The sequence below is a fragment of the Nothoprocta perdicaria genome, unplaced genomic scaffold (assembly GCF_003342845.1).
Source record: "Nothoprocta perdicaria isolate Ctin4 unplaced genomic scaffold, notPer1 scaffold_311, whole genome shotgun sequence".
NCBI lineage: Eukaryota > Metazoa > Chordata > Aves > Tinamiformes > Tinamidae > Nothoprocta > Nothoprocta perdicaria.
The window spans coordinates 679,516-705,639 of record NW_020455546.1 but is presented as its reverse complement, the minus strand read 5'-3'; the positions used below and the strand labels follow the sequence as shown (position 1 = coordinate 705,639).

Here is a 26,124-nt window from a genome sequence, read left to right as displayed (position 1 = left end):
TGCTGCTGGGAGCAGCACCAGCACCAAGTTGAGCYCCAGCACCAACCTTGCAGCCAAGAGCTCCTGTGGCCCAGGCCCCGGGGTTTGGGGGCATGCATCACCATCATGTTCCACCCCAGATACAAAAAAAACAACTACAAGAAAAACTCAATTCTCATAATTTTTAATGTTCTCCCTACACTGCTGTCCAGGTGTACTCCTCCTCTGCCACCATATTGCCAACAGAGTGACCACTGCCCAAAACAACTCCTCCATCACCATCTCCCCACCTCCTCAACCACCACCACCTCCACCTTCACCACTGCCACCACCTTYTCCTCCTTAACCTCCTTCATCTCTTCTCCACCTCCTCCATCACCTGCATCTGCTCCACCTCCATCATGTCCACCTCCTCCCTCACCTTCACCCTCTCCACTGCCTTCTTCCTCCCACTACCTTCTTCCTCCCATCGCCTTCTCCACCTTCGGCACCCTCCTCTTCTTATTCCTCCTCCTCCTCCACGATCACCCCCCTAGCTCACCTGGTGCCCCCCCACCCCTGCACCCACCTTCTGCACAGGGGTGCCCCCCCGACCCTCCCGTTTCCCCGCCATTCGCTGCCCATCCGTTCTCGCCCGCTTCCCTTCCCGCCCCGCTGCCCTCCCCGTCGCTTCTCGCCCTCCTGCCCAGCCGCAGCCCCGTGGGCGGGCGGGACGGGACGGGGCGGGCGGYGGCACCGACGGGGCCTCCCTTAAAGCCGGGCGGCCTCGGCGGGGCCTCCCTGCCTCCTTCCCGCCCTCGCCTCTCTCCGCCGGCCCCGCGCCCGGCCAGGACCGCGCCGGCCCCATGGGTACGTGTGGGGGCCGGGGGGCCGGGGGGCCCAGACGCGAAGGGGGCAGGCGTGGGGAACAGTGGTGGGCGCCAGGACAGTGGTGGACACCAGGATGATGGTCCCTGGAGCAACCAGCCCTGCAGAGCGGGGAGCAGAGCTGCCCCCAGCATGGGGGCAGACAGGCGAAGGATAAGGACCTGGGGAGCATGGGGTGCCCAACGGGAGCCTCTGAGCCGTCCCAGGGGCTGCCCATGCTGCACCCCATCCCCATGGCATCTCTCCTAGTGTCCACCACCGTCCTGGTATCACTGCTACCCACCCCCGCTGCCCTCTTTGCCCACAGACAAGGAGCAGTGAGTGCTCCTCGCAGCTTAAGCTCTCTTGCTATCCCGCGTGGAGGCTCCGAGTCCCCAGTCAGGAAGGTTTACCTTGGACTTGAGGGGACTCGCGGCTCAATATCCCCACGTGCATGAGACACATGGTGCCTCCTCACAGCCCTTAAATAAGCCTATTTTTTTACCCCCAACGCGGTCCCGAGCAGGGAGTTTGATCTAGCCGCCGTGTTTTAGCGTGTGCAAACGCAGCTGAAAGGCTYAGATAAGGGCAGCGCTCGTTTGGCCAGCGGATCTGCAAGGCTCCCGTCTCCGACGGAAGCACAAACAGCTCCGGGATCCGTCGCTCGGCTCCAGGGCCCTGCAGCGCCCCGRGCTCTCTCCCCACCAGCCCTCCCCAGCGATGGGGAGGCCTCATCCTCCCTTCACCCCCGGGGGAAGGCGAGGGGCTCGTGGCCATGGCCAGCAAACGTGTTCAGACGGGACGGGCAGTGGTGCCAGTGACAGACCGTGGTGGCCCTGTGGAGGGAGGAGAGCCCGGCCCGCGGTGTCTGTTCGTGCAATATCAGCTTCACGAGATGCTCTTGTTCTCAGAACACCCCCACTGGAGGGAGGCGAAGGGGAAATGAAAATTGCCCCAGAGAGGGGCTTACTCTGWCATGCCCCTAACAAAACCCATCGCTTAAAGCGTGGCTTTTCCCCCTTACTGAAGCTGGGGAGATGCTGGCTGCTTTGTGCTGTTGGAAGTACCACCTAGTCCTGAAGCTGCCACGCTGTGGAGCTGGGGGGATGCTTTAGGCTCCCCTGTTGAAACGCTGGCTTTAAAACCATCAGGAATTCCCTAATCCAAGCTGAAAAAGGAGCATAGTGATATGAACTCCAAAGGGTCTAGAAGTAAATATTCATCCTTTGAAACACTGAAGTCAACGCTCCCTGCCCTCCATTTGAAAGCAAGTGACAACACCATCTACTCCACAAAGCTTTTTTCTGTGAAGGTGGATGCTTTCACTCACCAGCAAGGAAACAAAACCCAGCCAACTTAGGTCCATCAGTTTTCCAAGGCTTAGTCGAKGCTGGATGAGAGATGCTCAGTGTGAATGTTCCCCATGTATGCTGGCTGATGTACAGCAGGCACCAAGGGGCAGCAGGAGCCTGGTCCAGAACACACAATTTGTGGTGGGTGAAGGTGGTCTGGGAGAGCAGGTCGCTTCCTTAAGCCACCCTCTCCATCAGGAGCACGTGAGGCAGTGTTCAGCAGGGTGGGCATGCGGTGCCACAGGCATGTGCCCACATCCCCTGCTCTGAGGAGGAGCTCCAGGACGGTCCCACGGCCAGTACCAGGGCTGCCCGTGTCCTGCATGGGGCTGAGGAGAGGGCCGGGGGCTGAGGGGGCTGTGGCATGTGGCTGGATGCACTGCGCTCTTCCCTCCTGCAAGGAGAAAACCCTGCTCCATTAGGTTTTGTCTGAAGGGTGGAATTAGGCATCCGTGCGGTGACCAAACTCACAGCTTCAAAGCAGATTTGTTATGTTCTGAATTTCCAATGCATGGAAAAATCGCAGAAACAGAATTATCACATAGTTCTTCCAGATGATGCTATGAAAAAATGGCAGTGTGATGTGTGTGTTCAGGAAATGCCACRGGGGCTGTTTTGAAGATAATCTCTATCACTAAAACTTTGATATACTCCAGTATGTCTGCTGGCATGAGTTGCATAAGGGACAGTGAACAATTTGGTTATGAGTATGTGACCTAAAGTTGGAGTCTGAGCACTTAAATTATTCGTTTTTTTTTTTTTCTTTAAGAAAGCATATTCTTGAGTTTTGAGCGTGTTTATGTCCGTAATTATTGTATTTTACCTTTGCATTTATTGTAAAGATACAGGTCTCCATGTCTGTGAAGGAAAAAAAGGCATTAGTTCACTTCCAGTGACTTTGCTTGGTATCTATTGAACTAAAAGGCAGAGCTGCCGTCAGCTATTTGTATCTATCGTGACCTATGGACTAAGCAATACTGATGTTAGCAGATCCATTTTTTCCTAGAATGGTCTGTTGTGGGCACACTTCAGCGGGAAGCAGGGATTCCAAAGTTCGTGTCTTGTACTTGGCCTTATCGTAAAGATAATGAACTTGCCCATGCCGTTTTTATGGGAGGTGCTGTCACCCGTTACACGGGCACGTGGCCTTTCCCGKGCAGGCTGCAAGCTCAGCCAGAAGGCAAACTCTCCCCTCGGGGACCTCCCTTTGGGACCCGCCTCGGCGCTGTGCTCCTGGCCCCTATCTCCAAGGCCACCTCCTGGAGATGGAGCTGGGATGGGTCTCTTGTAGGTGGCAGACCGACCCGAGTGATGTGCTTTGAGGTGTCTTAATGGGATGTGATGCTTTCTCCTGCAATAACCGTTTCTTTTTGCCTTCTCTTTGGCATGCATGTGAACCTACATAGAGTCCAAAACCAAAATAAAATGAAATTTTTCTACTGATTTCCTTGCACTAATAAGAAGTGCTCATTTAAGACTGAAAACTTGCTCACCCTGAGCATCCATGCGGTTTCCTGAACACYACCACACTCCTTTCATGACTTACATTTTGAGCTGAACTTTTAAAAATGTTTTGTGGTGGTTTTAAAGAAATGTTGTTTAGTAGTTTCCATTAACTTGTCTTTATTTTTTTTTTATCTCCCCCAGGAACCAAGAGTAAAGTCAAATCAGCGGTAAGCTTTGCTTCTGTTTTTTATTTTTCCCCCTCTTATTTTTTCCCTTTTCTTTCCTATTTTAAAATATGAATGTTGTCATTCTCTTTGGGTATCCTTAAATGGGCACMAAAAAAAAAAAGACATATATATATATAAACACACACACATATGTATATACACACACTGCTTAGAAGTATAAATTAGATAAATTAGTGAGCACACAAAAGGTCTAGATGCCAGCTAAGCACTAGCACACAAATCACCCCCATAAGGTGTCTGAAGAGCCTTTGCTGGACAGGCAGGTGTCAGTTTGGAGAAGGAGGATCCCTGGAGCAGGCCCTCCTGTTGCTGAGCTGCTGTCATGCACCAGMCCTCCTTCAGAGGTTTTATGTGTTTATTTACCTTTTATGCTAGTGTTTTTCCTCCTCAGTCTTTGGACGAGCAATGACTGCTGCCTCAGCAGTGCTATCTCTGTTTGCAGTTTTGCCTTTCTTATCTTGCAAGGTTTTACTCCATGGACTTTCCCACAGCTTTCTCACAGCCTAGCGGCTTCCTCGGCAGCCTGAGCCAAGGTTGTGCAGCTGGGCTCTATCGGATCCAGGCCTAGGATCCTCTAGGTAGSGGAATTTTGTGGAGAGGATCAAAACTGTTGCTTGCAGGTTACCTCTTCAGCGGTGGCTCTAGTGCTTTCTGGCCAATGTGGATCTCAATGGAAAATGTTGCAGTAGATGTGTGCATGCACATGTAAAGCACAGCAGAGGATTAAGAAAACAATAYAGTTCGAAAGAAGAACAGTATGTAGGTTATACATTATCAAGACATAACTATGCATTCTCTTCTTGCTTTATTATCTTGGAAAAATAAACTAAAGATGCCCATTTCCTTGTGGAGCACCTTGGCTTTCTCCTGCTAGTTTGTGGTGRCAGGAACGTTTGCATGACGCACTGCTCAGCCCCTCTGTGACASGCAAATCGCTGCTACAAGCTGGTGGCAGCAGGTAAAAATCCAGGAGGGCATCTCTGGCCCACGTGCAGGCACTCCTGGCTCAAAACAAAAACACAGCCTCTACGGAAACGTGTTGCATCACCGGTTGCAGCACCCGCTTATACAACAAGGGCTGTGTTGTGGCAGCATGAAACCAGGCAAGTTGGAGAACGCCAAGACAGAAAAGTTCTAGTGAGGCTTTGCTAAATGCCCGTGGGGACGGGCCCCACCAGCTCTAGGGCTGGCCTGTCTCTTTGCTGCACRGGTGGCAGAGGTGGGATGGACTCTGCCCGCTCCCAGTGGGGACGACCTCTCCTTCAGAGGGCAACTATGCCCATTGGCCATGGTGGAAACCAGCCCCATGGTGGGGGTTGCTGTTTGGGGCCTGGCCCCTCAACTGCTGGAATCCCAGCCTTTTTATTACCCCAACTGCTGGARTCCCAGCCTTTTTATTACCYATCCCGGTGCACTGTGTTCCATCTCCTCCAGGGCAGAGCTCAGATCCCTCTTCTGATCTTTTCCTGATGTCCTGTTTCTTCYCCTTCTCCCCTTGCAGGACGTCTTGTCTCATCTGCAGCATGGTGGCACAAACATCTGCATGTGGCATTAGGACACACATAGGTGTGTGGATAGGACCGTGTGACATTCAGCTCCATGTGCCCCACTCCACCAAAAGTCAAGCCCAGTCTAGGCTAGTCACCCAGAGCACCTGTATCTTCAGATGAATAATTTCTGAGATAATTTTGGGGTACATGTGGTTAGGCTTTCTTTGGAGCTGCCCCTTTCTGCACATGGAGAAGGGCATGAAAAATCAAGGGTGACAAAAACCTACTTAGGCTTCTAACCTTTATTGCTCTAAAGCTAGATGAGTCCCCCCTGGATCTCATCCTTGTCCCAAGTGAGGTTCTTTCAGTGAAGGTCATGTAGCCAAGCACAAATGAGACACGTGTTACTTGTTTGGGGCAGCTGATAGCCTGACTCAACCAGGAGGAGGACCAAGCAGCACTAATCATGGTTAAGTCAGCAATGCTCTGATCCCTGCCTAATTTTCATTTCTCTTGCTTATTGTAGCACACAGGCTTTCGTACACTTAGACCTCAGTGACTGATCTGTGGAGCCTCTTTTTGTGAATACCCTGGGTTCAAATTTTGTCATTTTAATAATAGACAAGTCCTCCTAGAAGGTCCCCCTTTAAATCCGCAGGTGGCCTGGTGGCAAGCTTGCTCATTAAAGCTCAGCCCAGAGTCTCTGCTAGTGATGTGAGCTTTCTGATTTACTCATATCAGGGCAGGGTTTCCTACATAAGACTTCTTTCCTTTGGACTGGTGAAATATTCTGAGATACGGATGGGTCTGATTCCTGGACCCTTATAACATGAAGGCAAATGAGACTGTTTTACCTCTGGAATGTTTTAACTCTCTTCCATACTAATCCTTAAAATACGCCTTACTTTTGTGTTACCATTCATTTTCATATGTCTGACACAAGCACTTTTGTTTAACCCAAAGCACAGAAGCAATAAACATTTAAAGACGCTCTTGTGTTTTTGATACCACATCATGATGACTTCTGATCTCTCAAGTCCTTGTGAGACTCCGTAGCTCCTACCTAAAGTAGTTGGCACTCTGATGTCCAAGTAAAACCACAGTTATCTAGATTTTCCTTAGAAATTATTTAGAAACATGTGCATCTGTAAGTTTGCTTCTTTTCATAATTAAATATTTTGTGCTGCTTATATGTGTATATTTTTTAAGGTATTGTAGGAATGACTGACCTTAACACAGAGTCACAAATACAGAGGTGACCCAGCACAGGTTGTGAGGCTTATTTAAAATTTTGATTTTGTAACTTGCAAAGTAAAACCCACAAAGGTAAACCTGGAAGATTATATGCAACTTACATTCCAATCATTTTGATAGAAATGCTGTATTTTCATCCATTTAGAAAAATAGATGGTGAGAAATTAAACTTCTTTTTTTCACTAATTGTGCCAAACTCTACTGGAGTATTTGTCAGGATGGGGAGCTTTCCTTAGGGACCTGTTTTARTTAAATGCTTTACCTGTCTTAATCAGAGGTATCCAACTATAGCCTTGGATTTTTAATTAATTATGGTGTCTTTTGGGGTTCTGGGGTGTGGGACTTCATTTGTTTGTTGTTGTTGTTCAGTAATGTTGAGTTTTTGCATAATTTTGGRTACCGCTGAGGTTACTCTGTTAGGGACCTTAAATTTCAAATGACCTGAGCATCAAACATAGTGGTGCTAAAGATCTCTTGCAAAGGGCAGATGAAAGTCTGTGGAGCTCTGAAGACCACTAGGGGAAAACAAAAATTGGTTCTTGACTGAGGTAGACCAGCCTGCTCCCAGAGTGRTCCATGCAGCTCCTGAATGGTTGAGTACCTGCACCCCTGTAACGTCCATACGGAGCTTGCCAAGCTGTGGGTCATGTTAGCACTGATATTTTACCTGCACGTTGCATGGCACTGTCTGAACTCACACTGTCACCCTYGCCTCCAGCCAAGCTGCTTTGGCTACCCCGTCAGCATCTTCTTCATCGTCATCAATGAGTTCTGTGAGCGCTTCTCCTACTATGGCATGCGAGGTACGTCCCACTTTTCGCCTTTCTTCTCACCTACCGTTGCTCACCCAGCCCTGATCCTGCCTCCTAACCCGTTGTTGTCTCCTGTRTCCTGCAGCGGTGCTCGTTTTGTATTTCAAATACTTCCTGCACTGGGATGACAACTTGTCTACAGCCATCTACCACACGTTCGTTGCTCTGTGCTACCTGACACCCATCCTTGGAGCGCTCATTGCAGACTCTTGGCTGGGGAAGTTTAAGTGAGTGCTTGCTCAGAAAAGAAAAATAAAATAAAGCAAAAATGGGAAAGTTCAGCTGAGCTCAACAGTACCTGAGCTGTCACTGTAGGAAGGGATTTGGAGCAACCACCTCCAGCTGATGTTGGCTGCTAGAATCAAGTGGGCTTTTTTTCCACCCCACATGGAGATTTTAATTGATTTAGCTCAAAACTGAAACATCGCAGCAAGTTAAGGAATATTACAGTTCTGTTAATCAGCTAATTGCATTAGTCTGCTTTCCAGGCAGGCTGTGTGTTTTCTTCTCATCTACGCAAAATGTAGCCTATAAGAAATGGAGGAGCTGTGAAAATGAATAGAAGCTGGAGTTTATAATTACATTTATTTGCATCTTTACCTCTTTCAGGTGGTAAATTGGTGAAATAACTGTTCTATGTGGTGTTAAGGGAGACTTTTAGAATATATTCCAAAATATTCTGCAATTAATTTCAATATTGATTTGACAGCTCAGTGGAAAGCTTTACTGAGTTGCAACTGTTTGTTCTAARTGATGGGTTCTGAATTTCTTCCCTGTGTGCTCAGAAAAGTAATGCTGGATGAAGTGCTTTCAAATGTTACAGATTATTTCCAACAACCTGAGCGCATTCTCCTTTGCTGATGTTGTGCTTCTAATAGTATTTACTTTGCCAGCGAAAGCACCATAAAAAGATTTTTATTGAGGGATATGAGTCAGGAATGTTAGCTGACTTGTCAAAGGTCTCCCAGAGATTAGAGATGAAGCTGGCTCTGAARTCAAGGTTGGCTACGGGCTGCAGGATCATTTCCTGCTGCGCTGACAGCCTCTGGGAGACCAGATATGCAATCACTGTCAAGTAGGCTCTGTGCAGCTGCTCTGATCAGTGCCAGCTCATTGCAAATAGCTTAATATCTTGCACGTTGTCCTCTTGTGCATGAACATGCCTGGATACAAGTTTGTTCACTTGTTTGGATGCCATGCTTTAAAACTGAAAAAAAAAAAGATAGTATAAGCCAAAATACACTTTTATGCCAGAGATTTCAATATCTCCAACAACGATGTTGTTGGAGATGAACCTGAAAAGATGAACCTTTTTTTTTTTCCTTTTTCTCTCTCGTATTTGTTTTGGTTAATTATACAAGGCTCTCTAAAACTTTTCCTTAAACCAAATAAACATAATAGAAATTGTGCTGTGGCAGAGGTATGCGGACAGATTTTTACAACAGCTCATGAAAAGCTACAGGTCCGGATCTAATGTGTATCCTCCTTTATTAAACSGAAATGTGTGTAAATGCTCTGTATCTCATTCCTTTGTGACAGGACCATTGTTTCCCTGTCCATTGTCTATACAATTGGGCAGGCAGTGATGTCTATAAGCTCCATAAATGACCTGACTGATGCCAACCGGGACGGCACTCCGGATCATATTGCAGTGCACGTGTGAGTTGTTTTGTACATGTGTTTTTCAAGCAATCTAATGAAGAGAGGGACCTTAAATTTATGCTGCCTAAATTATGGCTGCCTGTAAGAAAACTGTCACCACTGATGCCTATGCACCTTTAGAAAGTGTGCCTTAGGCCAGCTTTAATTTATGCATTGCACTTGAATGGTAGTTSAAGAGATGTGTAATCTTGTTCATGTGTGTTCTTGACTGCTTCTAAAGAGTTTCTTTYCTTTCCTGCTATCCTGCTGAGACATCTCAGTATGTGAAGAACTTAAGCCATGCTGACTGCACCAGTTTCTTTCMTGTGTTCCCACTGAGCATATCACGGTATCCCACTGACCATACAGTCTGCCAGGCCACAGACACTTCCCTGCAGCTCTGGCCTCAGTTCCCTCATCCTGATATCTGTGAGCTGTGTTTAATTTAGGCTGATGAACTAACTTTTGGTCTTAAAGTGGCAGATCTTTCTAGGCTTTCTCTTATGAGAAAGACAGGTTGATGACACTCATTAATGTTAATGCCTATATGTTGTTTAATGCTTCTGCTATAAGCTTGGGCAGTTCTTTCATCTAAAGAAGTGGAGTGATTTTTTTCTTCTTTGTCCTAGTGTCCTGTCCGTTGTTGGCCTGGTCCTCATTGCACTTGGTACTGGTGGCATCAAACCTTGTGTGTCAGCATTTGGTGGAGATCAGTTTAACGATGATCAGGTAACAGTATTTTTCAGATTTTGGYGATCATTTTTTAATCATGCATGTATTTGTTTGACTATTGTTATACTCTAATGATACACATATCTAGACATGTACATTCATATAGTGCTTCCTGAATACCTAAAAAAGGGAACTAGGTAATTGTTTTTTAACTGAAACTGCACAAGCTGATTTGCTGGTGGCTTGATCTAGGCTGATGAACATGACTCAAGTTAAGCCTTTCTAAAAAGCYTTTTTGTTTTCACTGCAGGAAAAACAAAGAACTAGGTTTTTCTCTATCTTTTATTTGTCTATCAATGCTGGAAGTCTTATATCCACTATAGTCACCCCCATTCTCAGAGGTAAGTCTACACACTTGTCTATGAAATGGTAAACAGCAAAGGATGAGTGTTGGGCTACAGTCCTTCAGCTCACACAATTATACAAGACAACTTAGTCTTCAAGTGTCTCATCCAGCTTCTCTGGAGTGAGATAATATCAAAAAAGCCAATCTGAGATGTAATTTGCCTTAGAGGTCTAGTATTTCCACTCCTTAGGAGATATGCTGAGGCTATGACTCTTTTACCTCTGTGGAATTAAACTTGCTTTAGGTATAAATATGGCACAAGAAAACTATATGAAAGATCTGAAATGATCCTAAAACACTGGAGTAAAATTCTGGCAATTGGATATTTTGACAGCAGCTGGCTGGAACAGGCTACCTCGATTGTATTTGAGATATTTTCTTCATGCAGACATCATCCTTCCAGAATGGAAGSAGGTCAGCATAGGCAGCAACGTGCTTCCATGCTGATATGAGATGGAAACCAGCTTAGGAAAATAGTTTGTACTCACAATTTCAGTAGAGGAAAGTGATTAACATTGCTTTCTGTAGAGCTTCACTAGAMGACTAACATAATAGGAATCAAGACAAATTAATTAGATGCAAGCTAATATTTTATTCTAATCAGGTTTTCTAACTCTTTTAGAAAGGATATTGTGAAAAGAGGTAATACATTTTATTTAGTTTTTTGTTATTCCTCCCTTTTAGTCACCACATTTGAGGATCATGAGTCCATACTTTGAGCATCATTTCAAGATGTGTGTAAAGTTTATAAAGACTCATCACTGACCAGTGGGGGATGTATTTGAGTATTTTTAAACAAATCACACTTGTTCATGAACAGAGATATAAGTTACATAACTTTCTTGCATTACTTTGCCTCTGAAACTTTGAGAGTCTAGATCCCCTTTTCTCCAAAAAGCTTCATTTGACCCTTCTAGCAAAATTGTTCTTATACCTCAGCAAAAAACTACAAATCCACATAATTCCCCATCTTAATAATGTAAATAATTTTTGATGCCATTGATAGCTTGATCCATTCTATCCATAATGCTCACAAATCATTTTTTTTTCTTGTGTCAATAAAGAATGCAGTGAAGGAAAATATGTGAAATAGTGGCAGTGCTCACCTGGACTTTTTATCTAAGGTTACTTTATGTTGTCCAGGTCAAGAATGTGGCATTCATAGCAAACAGCGATGTTACCCAYTAGCCTTTGGAGTTCCTGCTGCCCTCATGGCTGTGTCACTGAGTAAGTTGAACTGTTTCCTTCTTACTGCTTCATGGATACAGAAGGGATTAGAAGATAATGATTCAAGAATGAGAAAGTAGTGGAGATCTCTCAGGTATCCGACTCTACCAATACCTGATTTTTATCTGCAGTTGTTGACTTGAGAAGTTTTTATTTTATTTTGAGATTAACCTAAATTTCTAGTGCTTTTACAAAGATTTTTGTTGTTGTTGTTGTTGTTGTTTTTTTTAATTCATATCTGAATATCTTGGCATCACATGTCATAACTATCCCTGGAAAAACAGTAGCTGCGTACAGCATTTTCCATTCTGTCATTTCCTCAGTTGATGGCAGTTCTCTTAATGATTTTTGCACAAGGTTGCAGAATTGGGGTGGGGAAAGTGTAAACCAGACCCACCTCCTCTAGCCTATAATAGCAAAATASAACATTCACGTAGAGACGTGGAGCCTGTCAGTGGGCCTTCTTGGGTAGCATTTGGGTGTACTGTGGAGTAGATACCTGCAGAGAAGTACCCATGCATGATTGGCTGCTGTGCTTGAGAAAGCTAACATATCCTTATCTACTCTGCTTAGGGTGTCCTGATCTGGGCATAGCTTTTCTTTCTTCCAATGGTTTTGGAAGGACCTCAAAGACACCTAGTTCATCCCTGGCCTATGAGACCTGGTTAAGTCTGTCTAGGTCTCTATAAATGCTCGCCTAACCTGTGGTGATGGGGTGGTCTGTTTGAGGATTCAGTCTTCCCCTGAATTAAAAAGCAAGGGGATCAGCAGAAAGGGGTTGGAAGACAGCCCATTGAGCCCATTTAGCTTCTTGGTAAATTCATCTTGGTTTTATTTTATTATCTGAGAGGCAGAGAGGGACATAGATAAACCGTGAACCTCCTGTGTGCTGTGTAATTTGCTTTAGTGTCAATACTGTCCACTTGCTTGGACCACTGGGTTGTGTAAATTAAAGATATTTTGAAGGTAGTAAAGAACACTAGGAAAGAGTGGCTTTCAAGATTACCCTGTAATCCAGAGTAGAGTAAATGCCCTTGAGCTGATGAAAAGTAATTCATATACCATAACAGTATATCAGTACTTAGCATTTTCCTGCATTTTCTGTAGTGCAGTACACGGAAAATGCAGCAAATTCCTGCATTTTCAGTAGCGCACCACAAATTCCTCACTGTGCTCTTCAACTACAGTACCAAGACGGGGAAAAAAAGACACGTTGCTGTAAGAAGCAGCCTCTGGGGCTTCTCCCAAAGAGCATGGCTGGTTTGCACACAGGATCCATCGTGGTCCTAGCTGRGAGCCCGCCCAGGGCCCCTCTCATCCCTGGTGCATGAGGAGAGCTGCGCTGTCCTGGCCTCTTGAAAATCAACCCTTAAAGCTGCTCTAATGCAGGGCAGCAAGGCCAAAGCTAAGGTCCAAAGCAGGCCTTGTTTGGACCACAACTCAGCTAAGCCATCTTGCTTGCTAACGACAGTGGCCATTTGCTTTCATGGCTCCAGGCTTTTGTCCTTTTTCTTGAAAAACTAGTAGTGATCTAGTAATATTGTTTTGATTTCTTTTATTGCATAATAATATGCCAACAAGCACATTCAGCCCTCCTTAGAAAGTTTATTTCCTTCCTGATGTAACCCCTTTATTATGGTTTGCATGTGAAAACTTGTGCCATTATTTTCAATTAACCCCAGTTGTTTTCCTCATTGCAGTTGTGTTCATAATTGGAAGCRGAATGTACAAGAAAGTTCAGCCTCAAGGCAATATAATGGTTGCAGTTTCCAAATGCATTGGAGTAAGTAATATTTGCCTTTCTGAAAAGCCTYGCCAGAATTTACAAGCCTATTTAGTTATACTGATGGAGACCAGAAGTCTATCACACTTCCAGAAGTTCTGCTGAAGCTTTTTGACCTTCTCTTACAGCAGGCTTCTTACTCACACATCCAGATCTGTAGATTGCCCTTGTATAAAGCTATATATTCATGTAGGTATTAGCTTATACATCAAGGTAGGATGTCACAATAATGTTTAAAAAAGCTTCTGGGAATCATTCCTTCCTTATTTGTGTTCCTTAATGCAGCTCTATAACGAAAGAGAGAATCATGGATTGACTTGAGTTTAAGCTATCTTAAGTTTTAAGAACAGGGCTATTAGTATCTCTTATCAGCAAAAATTCATTGCTTAATAAAGAATTTACAATGCAGAAGTACATTGACCCCCACTGTGTTAGGGCACTAGTGGGGTCACTAGTGGGGTGGTGCAAGCTTGCAAGGAAGGGAGCTGTATCTGCCTGAGAAGTGCTGCATTTCCCCAACAGTGCCTCTAAATTCTGAGGTCAAGGGATTTTTTACATTAAATGCGCTTCTGCATTCTCCATGCAGATCTGCCAGACTGTTACTTATCCTCTAAGCATTGTGAGAAACAAATCTCTAAATGTGATTTTGGCCATTGATTTGAGTGCTACTCCTAGAGTCCAGCTTTGTTCAGCCTGAAACATCGGGCTTGCATGTTATTCCACACAGGAAGTCTGCAAACTCTTCAGAAGGAATGTATTTAGAAGGAACATATGCATTGATTTTCAAGAAMTGAGAAATTTCTACAAAGTGCAGCTTCCAAAATAATGAAATGTATCCTTGCACCTATCCAGCTCTGGCAAGTTGTTGATGTTCTTTTTAATATTATACATGGAAGTTAACTTTAAGCTGCCAAGTCTTCAGCAAGTTCTTAAGAGCATTTCATACTGAGGGAGACTAACTGTGAGCTGTTTTATCCTAATCCCACAGTACAAGGTCCATAACACAATATTCCTTTAGGTGCTTAGAGCAGTTGCAGAAGTCGGTTGCCTTGAGCACCCTCCAAGGACAGGAATCTGGTGTGTCATCTTCATAACTACCAAGTGGCTTATGGAATTGCTAATGCTTGCACGTTACAAATACAAACTCTCTGGTATCTCCTCAGTTTGCCATCAAAAACAGATTTCGGCATCGCAGCAAGGAGTTCCCCAAGAGAGAGCACTGGCTAGACTGGGCAAGCGACAAGTACGATGTGAGTATGACCTCCGAGGGCTCCTGCACCCTGACATTTCTTAAGCCCAGATTTCTGCTTATTGTGCTCTGGGCCATGCCCTGAGCTCTAGCTAAATTATTCTCAACTGTTGTTTCAATAGTCTCAACCACTTAGGAGGTGATGATCTGGCCAAACATACCTGCTCCCCTGGGTTGCAGGCTGCTATCATAACTCCAGTGGGAGAGAGCAAACCGATGTACAGGTCAATACTTGGATTGCAGGCTGCAGGGGGAAATTCTGTGGATATTAATAAAAGAAATGTTCATTTCCCATGTGGGACAAGTGCAGGTAGATATTAATTTTAAAGTTAGTAAGGTGGCGAGTGTTATCTCTGGATTTTTATGGTCTTTACCTTGGTAAACCAGCTTCAGAACAAACTTCAAACAAAAACGTGCTGCTTTAATGTGACTGCAGGAGTGAACAACAACAGGCAGGGTGCTGAAGGTCACAGCTCGCGCCTAGGGCCATAACATTTGTCTCGGGATCAAACTGCAGAACTGTGCTCAAGCAGCCAGGCTGGAGTGGAAAAACACTGTGTCCCCCTGGCCGCAGGACTGAGTTCAGGTTCCTGTCATAGAGTCCTTTAGGTTGGAAGGGATCTTTAGAGATCACCCAGTCCAACCCCCTGCTCCAGCAGGGACACCCAAAGCACGGGGCACAGGGCGGCATCCAGGCGGGTTGGAAAGATCTCCAGAGAAGGAGACTCCACAGCCTCCCTGGGCAGCCTGTGCCAGGGCTCTGGCACCCTCACTGTCAAGAAATTTTTCCTTAAGTTCCTGTGGAACTTTTGGTGCTTCARTTTGTGGCCGTTTCCTCTAGTCCTATCGCTGGCCACCACTGAAAAGAGGCCGCCCCCTCCTCCTCACTGCCTCCTTTGAGGTATTTATACACACTGATTAGGTCCCCCCTCAGCCTYCTCTTCTCCAGGCTGAACAGGCCCAACTCTCTCAGCCTTTGCTCATAGGGCAGATGTTCCAGGCCCCTGATCATCCTCATAGCCCTGCCCTGGACTCTTTCCAGTAGTTCCACGGAAGAGAGCTTTCCATGGATCTCTGTGTGCCTTGGTCCCCAGGCAGGTCCTGTGCCTAGATGCTGTGCTCTTATTGCTGGCAGCAGCACAAAAGCAGCACAAAGCTTGTTGTCTTTTTATTTCCTTTCAGCTACATGCATTTTCACATGAGATATATCCTCTATTGCTCATTGGTCAGATGGCTCCAAAACTTAATTTTGCCAAAATGCATTAGAAAAAACAAATCAATGCAAGCTGTAGAACTAGATGTCACGCTGCCAGCTGAGCCTGTCTGCCAGGAAAACCAGGTCTGTGTTACAAATGTCACCTTTTGCCAGCAACCCTTCCCGCAGCCTTGAGCAGACCATGGGCTCTCCACAGAAGCCAGCACAAGCCCCCCAACACACATAGGTCAGGACAGGAATAGACAATTTGCAATCACATCTTGTGTCTGCACCTATATCTGTCTGCAAATAGTGTCTGACTGATTCCTTTTTGTAATCTCTGCTCATTACAGAAGCGACTTATTGCTCAGACTAAGATGGTGCTGAAGGTGCTTTTCCTGTACATTCCTCTCCCCATGTTCTGGGCACTCTTTGACCAGCAGGTAAATTCTTTAGGCCACTTATAATGCATTATTCTGGGTCAGTGTTAATACAGAATGTTGCTACTGGCCACATCTGTGCTACCCACAGCTTTTCTTCAAAAAGAATTTTTGAATTTTCTTCAAAAATTTTTGTCGAATTTGTCTCTAGCATACTTGTTTAAGCAAGAAAAGAAAAGCTTTCATCAAATAGGTTATTCAGCGCTGGAAAAYGGATGGCACAGTATTTTAAAGCTTTTTAAGGTAAATCCAGTATTATTAAGCCTGCCTTGAGGAGGGGATCCGGCAGCAGCCGGCTTTGAGAGCAGAAGCTGTGGCACAGGGGAAGTTAAACATTCCCTCTCCCCCTTATTTCATAAATAAAATGTGCCATAAACATTGTTTTATTAAAATGTTTACATGGCAGAGTCAGAGAATGCACTTTATAAATTTTTATTATATTGCTTGTCTTTCCCAAGCCTTTCCTTCTGCATTTCCTCTGGAATTGTTTTCATAAGATTTTGACCGTGACATTTAACTTTCTGTTGTTAAGGGGTCAAGATGGACGCTGCAAGCCACAACCATGGATGGGAATTTYGTAGGTTACTTTTTACTCTTTTTCTTAATAGACATTTAATTTTCATATCAATTTTATTTGTTGTCATATTATTAAAACCTATTTATCTTTGTTTTTCATCAGGGAGCTATTCAGATTCAGCCCGACCAGATGCAGGTATAGTAATCTTCTGACTGACACTAAGTACTCCCCAAGGGTACTATATGCACTATAAAGCATGTCTTTAACATGCTTTAACATGTAATTTATATATATATGTATAAATATATGTGTGTGTGCATATGCATATGTAAATATATATATTGTTTGAATTGCTCTTCATAAAAATAAAAGGACTTTGAAAAATACTTTTTTTTTGCTCTTATTTTCCATTCACAGACTGTGAACCCAATCCTGATTATTATCATGGTCCCAGTTGTAGATGCTGTGATTTATCCTTTAATTAAGAAATGCGGGATCAATTTTACGTAAGTTTATGTACTTATCTGATTTCAACACAGACACACACTAGCGGTGTCTTTATTGCATTTAAAAACAGGGATGATTTTTTTGTTATTTTTTAATAAGTTAGACCTTTACTAGGGTCAGTAAGTGTCTCTCAGCACAGTACATTTCCCTGGTTCTTTTTTTCAGCTCAGTTTTATTTCTGTTTAAACATAGCAATATAGACATAAAAACAGACACAGACATAAAAAGTTGCTATCCTTTTGCACAGGACATCCTTTTTATTGTCTTGAGGCTAGCAACGATACCGGATTGTTTGCAAATAGGCAAACCCAGTAACAATTCTGTTTAGATAATTGTTAACCTTAGGGAAGAGCCCAGCAAATGCTAGTTAACAGGTTATGATCTTGCAGGCAATTTAGATTTCCCAGGAGTTTAACATGAATTAACCCTGAGAGCTACTAGGCTTGCAAAGTACCTTCTCTAACAGCATCAGACCTTCAGATGGTGATAAAGCGTTAGCTATGGTCAGGTTAAGGTTCCTGGCAATGGAAAGAAAAACTCAACAGGTGAAGCCCTGAATTAATGCTTGTCCTAAAACTGGTGTGTGCTCTGTTGCTGTGCTAGGCCGCTCAGGAGGATCACGGTTGGCATGTTCCTTGCATCTCTGGCTTTTGTGGCTGCCGCCCTTGTGCAAGTGCAAATAGATGTAAGTTCAGCTCCATGCATGTAAATAGTGCTGTTAATATTTAGATGTTAATACAGAACAGATTTTTTTTTTATGTGGAAATGAGCTCACCAACATGTAGAAAAGACTTGTAAATTATAAACCAAGCACGTGAATGCAGGGAAGTAGAGTGAGGGAGAATATTAAAGCATCTCGCAATGCAATGCAATCAGGGTAATAAAAGTGTCGACTATGAACRCTATTCTGCAAAACATCTTATGTATTATTAGTATAAATTATATATCTAGAGGGGTGGTTCGTTGCATCCAAAGATCTAAATTGTTGTCCAGAGGTCCCTGTCAGTCTTCAGGWATCATAGAGCCATGGGAGGGGACCAAAGAAGAATCTTATCTGGCCATGGACCCATGGATGGGATGTTGTGCATAAGAAAGCAGAAAGGCAGCCCSTGGTACTAGAGACTAAATCCTTTGCATCCCTATGACTGACAATTGCARCCCATCAGCAAGTGTTTAGCTTCCTTTTCCGCAGGACTTACAGCACTGGTTTCGCTCTTTTTCTCTCCAACAGAAAACTCTTCCTGTGTTTCCTGCAGCTGGGCAAGCTCAAATCAAAGTAATAAATCTAGGGTCTGTAAATGCAGCAGTTCAGTTTCAACCCGGACTGAAGAACGTGACTGTAGAATCTCATAAGGCAGTAAGTAAAAGAAGTGGGAAAAACCAGCCAGAAAATCTCTGGGAAGCAAGTTAAAGCTGTTCCTGACTAACAGTACAGAATTCCCCACAGTTACCCCCTGCCCTCAGTTTTTAAAATGTTTTTGTACTGCTGTGGAGTGAATTATTACTGAAAATACACAATGAATAAAGAAATAGCAACTATTTCAATATTCTAAATAATACTAGTATGTCTTAGGGAAAAGGGATTTTCTTTTCAAATAAGCTTCTTAAAAAACTTGGATTATTTTCAACAAACTAAAAAGAATCWCACTTTTGGAAAAAAAACTATTTTTTTAACACGAAGGACACCCTTTATTGCAAAGAAAATTACATTCAGCTCTAATAAATCACTGTTCTTACTGTAAGTAATCACATTCTTGAACAGGGAGGTTTTTCTGTACTTACATAACAAAGTTTCACAAAGAACTGGTTCTTTAATACTTCGTTAACATGTTTACTAATATTTTGAGTACTTTATTCTAATGAAAAGTATTTAAAGTATTTGAAATACCCTAGTAACAGTCACTTCTATCATGCTGAAATTTGGATTTGCATCCCTTGGGAGATGTTGCTATTTGTAAAATGTTTCCTCCTAGTTTGTCCTCGTGCTGTCATAATTAGACAGAACTTTGCTCTGCAGTGGCGATAACTCTGGTGGATCTGGCACCAGAAATGCACGTGTGCACAGGGAAAAGTAACAGCTTTTTCCATCATGCTTGCAAGAAGCTGATGCTATTTTGAAGGTTGTGCAAAGGGAGAAAATAATTGAATATTGATATAAGAAATTAATGTTTGAAGTTGAAATTATAGCAAAAATGGAAACAGATGTGTATGTGATCTCTGACACCTCAGAAATAGTGAGGTTCCCTTAAAGATGTAGCCAAGCTTGCAGTTGCGTGGAAATTCACATGGTTTTTTTTCTCTTTAGTCAGACTATATGATATTTAAGACGTCTGAGTTAAACAGTGTATCTGTAATGTTTGGAAGTCAAGCTGCAAATCCAGGGATGGACTTGATAGATGGAAAACGTCAGACTCTTGCTGTTAAAAATGTTGGAGCAACCGTTGTAGCTGAATGGGTAAGTTGGTTTAAATCCTGGAATTTGTCACTCTCTTATCCACTATCTGGTCTAAATACAGACTGTGTGAAGCTGAGAGGAGTAATTCAGGGTAGATTTTATTTTGTTTTGTTTTCTGTTATTTCACCCTGGGTGTTTYTTCCACCTGAGGAAAACCATACTGGAGAGTCTGGAGAGGGAAGAAAACAAGTCAAGCTGCTGTGAAAATGGTAGTATTTAACTTAAGCCTTAGTGAAACAGTCCCTGTGGTCTTGTTATAGCATTTTCCAACAAATATGTCTTAATAAACCCTAAAATGAGGTCTGGAGTCCTGCTCTGAAGCCTCTAATATTTCTCATTATATATAATATTGCATGCTTAAGTTGTTCACTGATGCCAACCAAATGTCTGTGTGATTTTCTTTTCCACCAGCTGCATGACAATATCACATCAAAACCAGAAGAAGGAAACAATCTCATCAGGTAAAAGGCGTGGGGTTTGTTTTGATTTTGATTTTGGGTTGACCCAGTGGTGTGACAGTCGCTTCAGTCTCTCCCAGGGGTGGATCCTTCTTTCCAGTAGGGAATCTCCAATTGCCAAACACATCATTCAGATGTGTAGGGGAGCAGCAGCTTCCAGGGCATCATACATCTGGTCTGTCATCTAGTTTATCTACCTTTGGTTTAAACTAGCTAAACCTTGGACATGTGTATTTCACTGTCAGTTCATAAAACTGAACGAGAAAGATTTAGTACTTGTTGGGCTGCCAGTCTATAATATAAAGAATACAGCATTTATTTCTAATATTTTATGAAATACTAAACAAAATATGTGTTACTGTTGTTGTATTTGAAAGGTTTATAAACAATATGGATCAGCCCATCAATGTCAGTATGGCTGGCACTCACTTTGGACCCCTGCCATCTCTGTCTGCCAGTAATTACGAGGCCTTTTCCAGAGGAAGGTGAGCATTTCCTTACTTTAATCCCAGTGCTTAAAGACATAGATGTACTTGTCCTTGGGAAGAGGGCACTGAATCTGTAGTTTTATATAAGGCACACACATGTTTTATACCTCTGGGCTGAAGCTGAACCTGTTGTTTTTTTCAGTAAAACTATTACTGCGAGCGCAAGCTCATTTTCTTGTGAAGTTTCCTCAATGACATTTGGATTTGGCAGTGCCTATACGATTGTAATTAATGGGGTGAGTTGCCAATGCAGTTGGAAGTACAGAATTACTTTCATGGTGATATTTTCTGTGATTAAGTTGTGATTACAAGTTGACTGTTGTACAACTATCCCTCTTGCCCTTGAAAAGAAATATGAAAATGCTCTCATATCTATAAAATTATCTAAAAAAACAGAAACTTATTTAATTATACTAAACTATGATGGCTTGTGGTAATGATAATCATAAGATCTCATAACTGATGGCTTTAAATCTTTAGTCCTTCTAGACACTAAGGATTTGTATGAATTCTGCTACTAAGTCCTTGGTACTTTATAACTCAGTTTGTAGTGTTTATACACAGTATTGATAATATTTTACTCTCCTAGCATTGTTTTATATATGATTACATAAGTGATATAAAACTGCTTAGAATACCTTTAGAGTACAGAATTTTTATCGCTTTCTAATRTGCTATTTCAATAATCACTGCTACAGTGTTCTGGAAACTTATTAAACACAACGTATGTTGAAGATATTCCACCCAACACAGTCCACATGGCTTGGCAAATCCCCCAGTATTTTATTCTTACATGTGCTGAAGTTGTTTTCTCTGTCACTGGATTGGAGTTTTCATACTCACAGGTAAGCTTTGCTCTTTGAAGCTCTCATTGCATTCAGAACAGTGATTTAATCTTCTACAAATGAAACTATTTTCTGTGATTTCTTGTTCTTTGTGTGATGGTTCTGTGTTACTACTTTGAACTACGGTGCTCTTTAGAGCCCCCCAGCAAGACTGTAGGCTGGCACAAATTGGCCTTGTTCACTGGTGCCTTCTGAGGAGCTATGCTGACTTACATGGAACCGTTTGAAGACTTGACCACAAAGAAGGTCCAAGGCACCTTCTCACACAAGTGGCTTTCCACAGAAAACAAGTGAAACCATGCTACTGCTTTAAAAACAAATAGGAGGGCCCATATATGGAAGGTGCTAGTACTTGTGCATTTTACCTCCATATTGAGATTGTGCTAGTTTAATTCTGTTTTCTTCTCATGTGATCTTTTGCAGAAATCTAATTATGTACTTTTAATACCTTTTTCTTCTGACTTTTCCGGCTGTCTCATTAGTTGTGTGTGTCTCTCACTCCTGAGTCTCTATACAGGAATGGCTGGATCATTGAAAGATGTTTGCCCCACTACAGTGCACTCAAATTTCTCCCCTTAGTGTGCACTGTGAGATGTAAAATGTGCACGTTGGTTCATTGTGCATATCAGCTGCACAATGTAAACAATATTTTACCCCTGGAAACCCAACATACCTTCTTTCCATAGGCCCCATCTAACATGAAGTCCGTGCTGCAAGCAGGATGGCTGCTGACAGTGGCTGTTGGTAACATAATTGTCCTAATAGTGGCTGGAGCATCCAAACTCAGTGAGCAGGTAAGCCTGGGGGCAGTGACCGTGCTGCTCTGCGTTAGCAGACAGAGGAGAGTCCTCGCTGATCAGCCTCAATACCACAGCTTCTGAGCATCTGCTGCTACAGGGGGCTTTGTATTTGTAGTTGGTGTATGTGAGAGATCAGCACATGAGCTAGAACCAGTCAGTTTGCAGAGCTAGCCTTAGACTGGAGCACTCARTTGGAGCACGTAAATAAAGTCAGCTTATGAATCAGAATGAACTATATGGATGAAAACTAGTGCTGAAGGTTGTGACAACGGGCGAGAAACTTGACATTTGGAGCTTCTTCTGAAGAGGCTGCTGGGCTGCTTCTCTGCATTGCTGTCCACCTCTGCCAAAAAAAAAAAAAAAAAAAATTATAAAACGCTTCCTCACCAAGAGTTCCTACCCCTTTGTCTATTGCTTGTCCTTCCTGACTCTTGCCTGGTTTGGTGGCTTCCCTTGAAAGCAGTAGTTTTTGGCATCTCTAATAGATTGTTCCCTGTGGTGTGGGAAGGCTCAAAAACCAGAACTTCAGCCTAAATACACAAGGTTAAAGCCTTGCTAAAGCTTTACCAACCAATGAAGCTTCACCCATGTCCCTCAGCCTTGACAGTCCCTTTTTTCTGCTGTCTCCACTGGTTTCAAACCTCACACCTCAGCATGTGAAAATCATGGTTCTCCCACTCTAGAAGACTTGCACAGGATTTCTTTAGACGCTCCTTAATGAATCAAAAGAGATGATACTTGAGAGATAAAGAAGCCCATCTTTGAAATAGGTCTGGAGTTCCTGACACCTGCAAGATTAATCATCAAGAGCATAGAACAGAGCAGTTAAACCTTTTCAGATGGACAGAGCACTTTGAAACTAGAGTTTCTAGTCTCACCATATGCTCAGCTTTGCTGACGATAAAAAAAACATTTGCTACTGCATTAGTAGAAGGAGGATCACTGCCTGCCCGGTTTAAAATGAGATTCACAGAATCCCAGAATGGCTGAGGTTGGAAGGGACCTCTAGATCATCCAGTCCAACCCCCTGCTCCAGCAGGGACACCCAGAGCACGGGGCACAGGGCGGCATCCAGGCGGGTTGGGAAGATCTCCAGGAAAGGAGACTCCACAGCCTCCCTGGGCAGCCTGTACCAGGGCTCTGGCACCCTCACAGGAAAGAAGTTCCTCCTCACATGGAGATGGAACTGCCTGGGTTTCAACTTAAACCCATAAGATTATACATATACCCATATAATTTTCTTACTCTGGAAGGAGAAGTTGAGGTTCTTCTTTCATCTTTCAGTACCGCTCCCCCACTTCCAGAAAAAGAGCTCCGTAGAACTCCTCAGCATTCACAGGACTTTTCTTGCTTTTCAGTCTCATACTTAGTCCATTTTTAAGTTATACAGTATTTGAGTGTGCTCACATTTTAACTCTTTTTTTTTTTTTCTTCAGTGGGCAGAATATGTGCTATTTGCTGCCTTGCTGTTGGTGGTTTGCATCATTTTTGCTGTCATGGCTTACTTTTATACTTACATTGATCCGAACGAGATTGAAGCCCAGCTTGATGAGGATGAGAAGAAACAAGCCAAAAAGGAGAAAGACCTTGAAAAGGAAGTAGAAGCTGTCTCTCGGATGTAAAACGTGTATTCAAGGAGTGTTGGAAACTGTGGTATCCCATTAACTGGCTTTGCAGTAAGAGGAACTGGGGTATCGGCAATGACCTCTGCATAAACTCTCTTTTGGGAGAGATTGAGAGAAACTGTTCTACCTTTTTAACTTAAAATGCAGCCTCTCTTGGGAAGCAAAGGGAAAAGGGAAAGTCTGTCTTGTACAGAACATGGTGCCCTGAAGAAACTGCAGCAGAATTTGCACTTTTAAAATGGACCTCAAGCTAAAATGCCAAAGCTTTAAAGTACTGAATTTGCACTCAGCACTCTTAAACCCTGTGAAAAGATGTATTTTTATAACGTGTTTCTTTTTTTTTTTTTTAACCATGAAAGAGGTGGAGTTGCCAGTAAACAGTAATTGAAGCCCAGCTGTCTGCACGAGCCCTGTAGTCCCACTGTTACTTGAAAGGTGCAGGTCACATRCTTTGGAAATTCATTGTGCTTCCTTCTGAATATCGGGAGCAAAGCTCTGGGATCTCTCAGCTCAGAATGCTGCCTGTGTTCCACGTGGCAAGAACCAGGACATGCAAAGCATCACGTAATATTTTATGTGCCCATTAATAGCAACAGCAATAAAATTCACTGTAACAACGTACTGGGARTAGCGAGTTTTCTTTGTGAGAAGAAAGGGTATGATGTATTGCTGTGTATGACAGCAAGTTTAGGTCACTTCTGGCCTTCAAGGGGACCTGTGATATTTCTTGGAGGCCTGCGGAGGCCTATGGAGGCCTACATCCTCCATAGATGCTGAACGGCCGCAAAAATGGGCCTAAATGACCAGCTCCTAACCCTCTACTGCCCACAGGGATATCTGCAAGTGGTCACACAGCCAAACAGTAKTCACTGACCCACACAGCCCAACACTACGCCCATGTTGCGGCCTCTCCCACTGAGGTGCTATGTGGTCCTCTCACTTTTGGATCCCACTCCTGTGGCTGTCACTTAGATMTCCCTGTAGAATAGAGGAAAATAGTTAGAAATGGGGTATAATGAAACAGGACAGACTGAACTCATCACATGTGGGACAGGGCCAGACGAGGTGCTAACCAGCGGTTTGTTTATACGAAAGCACTCCTTTTATTCCCTTATTCTTCTGTTATCCCACATTTGTTCCTCTCCAAACCGTTCTGTTCCTTCCCACTGCCTGTTCTTGATTCCTCCTCCAAACATCCCATTAAAAGCCTTGTACAATCCTGCCACGCTCTTCCCTGCACCCATATGAGCCCTGTACTGCCCCTTGCTGTGTGAAATGATGGAGGGAGTCTCTCCCCCAACTCGTGGTGCTGGTGCCCCCCAACCCTGAGGTGATGCTCAGCCAGGTCAGTGCTGGGCAGCCAGGACCAGGGATCATGTCTCCCAGTACATTTTTGGGGTTCCCCTGTCCCTGCTACTGTGCCCTAGTGCACCTTCACATGAAAGATGAGCCTGTCATGGTGTAGCCTAAGGAGATGGAGCACCAGGACACGTCCCTCACAGGCACCCCTGGAGGAACTGAGGGTTTGCTCTGCTTGTGGCTGAGCAGCCAAGCCTGTTGGCAGAGCTCCTAAGCCGGCCTCATCTTTGCCACCTAAGTTATCCAAGAAAACCTGTCTCTTACCTGTACCCAGAAGGACAGCATCTTCTCTCTGCTATTTTTTCTGTAATAAGTGAAAYGCTTATGAATCATCTGATCACTTTTTTTTCAGTTCATATACAGGGCACATGTCTAGTCTTTATTTGGTAAACTCTTAAAGTGGTCATTTTAGTGAACCCCCTACCTTGTTTGCCGTGTGGATTGATATGGTTTATGAATAGGAAACCACCAATGCTATAAAGGGAAAAGGAGAAGGAGCTGTTTTCTGGCAAGAAGCAAACAAGCTAACTAACTGCTCTACCAGCTCTTCAGACTCCTAAGATCATGTAGAAGCAGCATCATATGTGACCAGATTCTCTCTCACTTTCAGCATGAATTGATGTATTGTAATTAAAACAGAATCTGTGCACCTTCACATGCAAAAATTCATGTTAAAAGGTATATAAAAGAACCTTATAAAAACCTGGTCAGGTCTGGTTGCCATTGTGGTTTAGAAGCAATGTGCAGATCTTTAGACTGGAAATAAATAGTTTTAGGATTAATGAGGTACGCTTGACCTCTAAACTTGTCAGTGCTTATTGTTGCATACTATTATGTAAACTACTAGACTACTAAGGGATAGAACTGCTAGTTTTGCAAGAAGCTGGGCTAACCTCTGTACAAAGCTTTWAAAAAAAATTCTGTTATTAATTTCTTGGAAATACTTGCAGGTCACTGTTAAACATTGCTTCTCTATGAATCAATCTGGTGTTTTTCATTCATACTTTGACTCAGTGCTTTAGCATGGTGT

At 43.5% G+C, this 26,124-nt stretch overlaps 1 protein-coding gene across 1 annotated transcript; it reads left to right on the top strand.

Moving 5' to 3' along the window:
- The first annotated feature begins 785 nt into the window (after positions 1 to 785).
- SLC15A1 (solute carrier family 15 member 1) lies at positions 786 to 24,356 on the top strand. Its single transcript, XM_026042709.1, has 23 exons — positions 786 to 828; positions 3,825 to 3,850; positions 7,334 to 7,418; positions 7,513 to 7,654; positions 8,967 to 9,086; positions 9,698 to 9,797; positions 10,051 to 10,141; positions 11,290 to 11,373; positions 13,074 to 13,156; positions 14,320 to 14,406; positions 15,954 to 16,043; positions 16,573 to 16,617; positions 16,720 to 16,752; positions 16,975 to 17,063; positions 17,668 to 17,749; positions 18,296 to 18,421; positions 19,370 to 19,519; positions 19,931 to 19,980; positions 20,355 to 20,462; positions 20,608 to 20,701; positions 21,164 to 21,310; positions 21,997 to 22,104; positions 23,547 to 24,356. The coding sequence occupies exons 1-23, from the start codon at positions 825 to 827 to the stop codon at positions 23,730 to 23,732; spliced, it is 2,130 nt and encodes a 709-aa protein (XP_025898494.1). The 5' UTR covers positions 786 to 824; the 3' UTR covers positions 23,733 to 24,356.
- Positions 24,357 to 26,124: the final 1,768 nt, after the last annotated feature.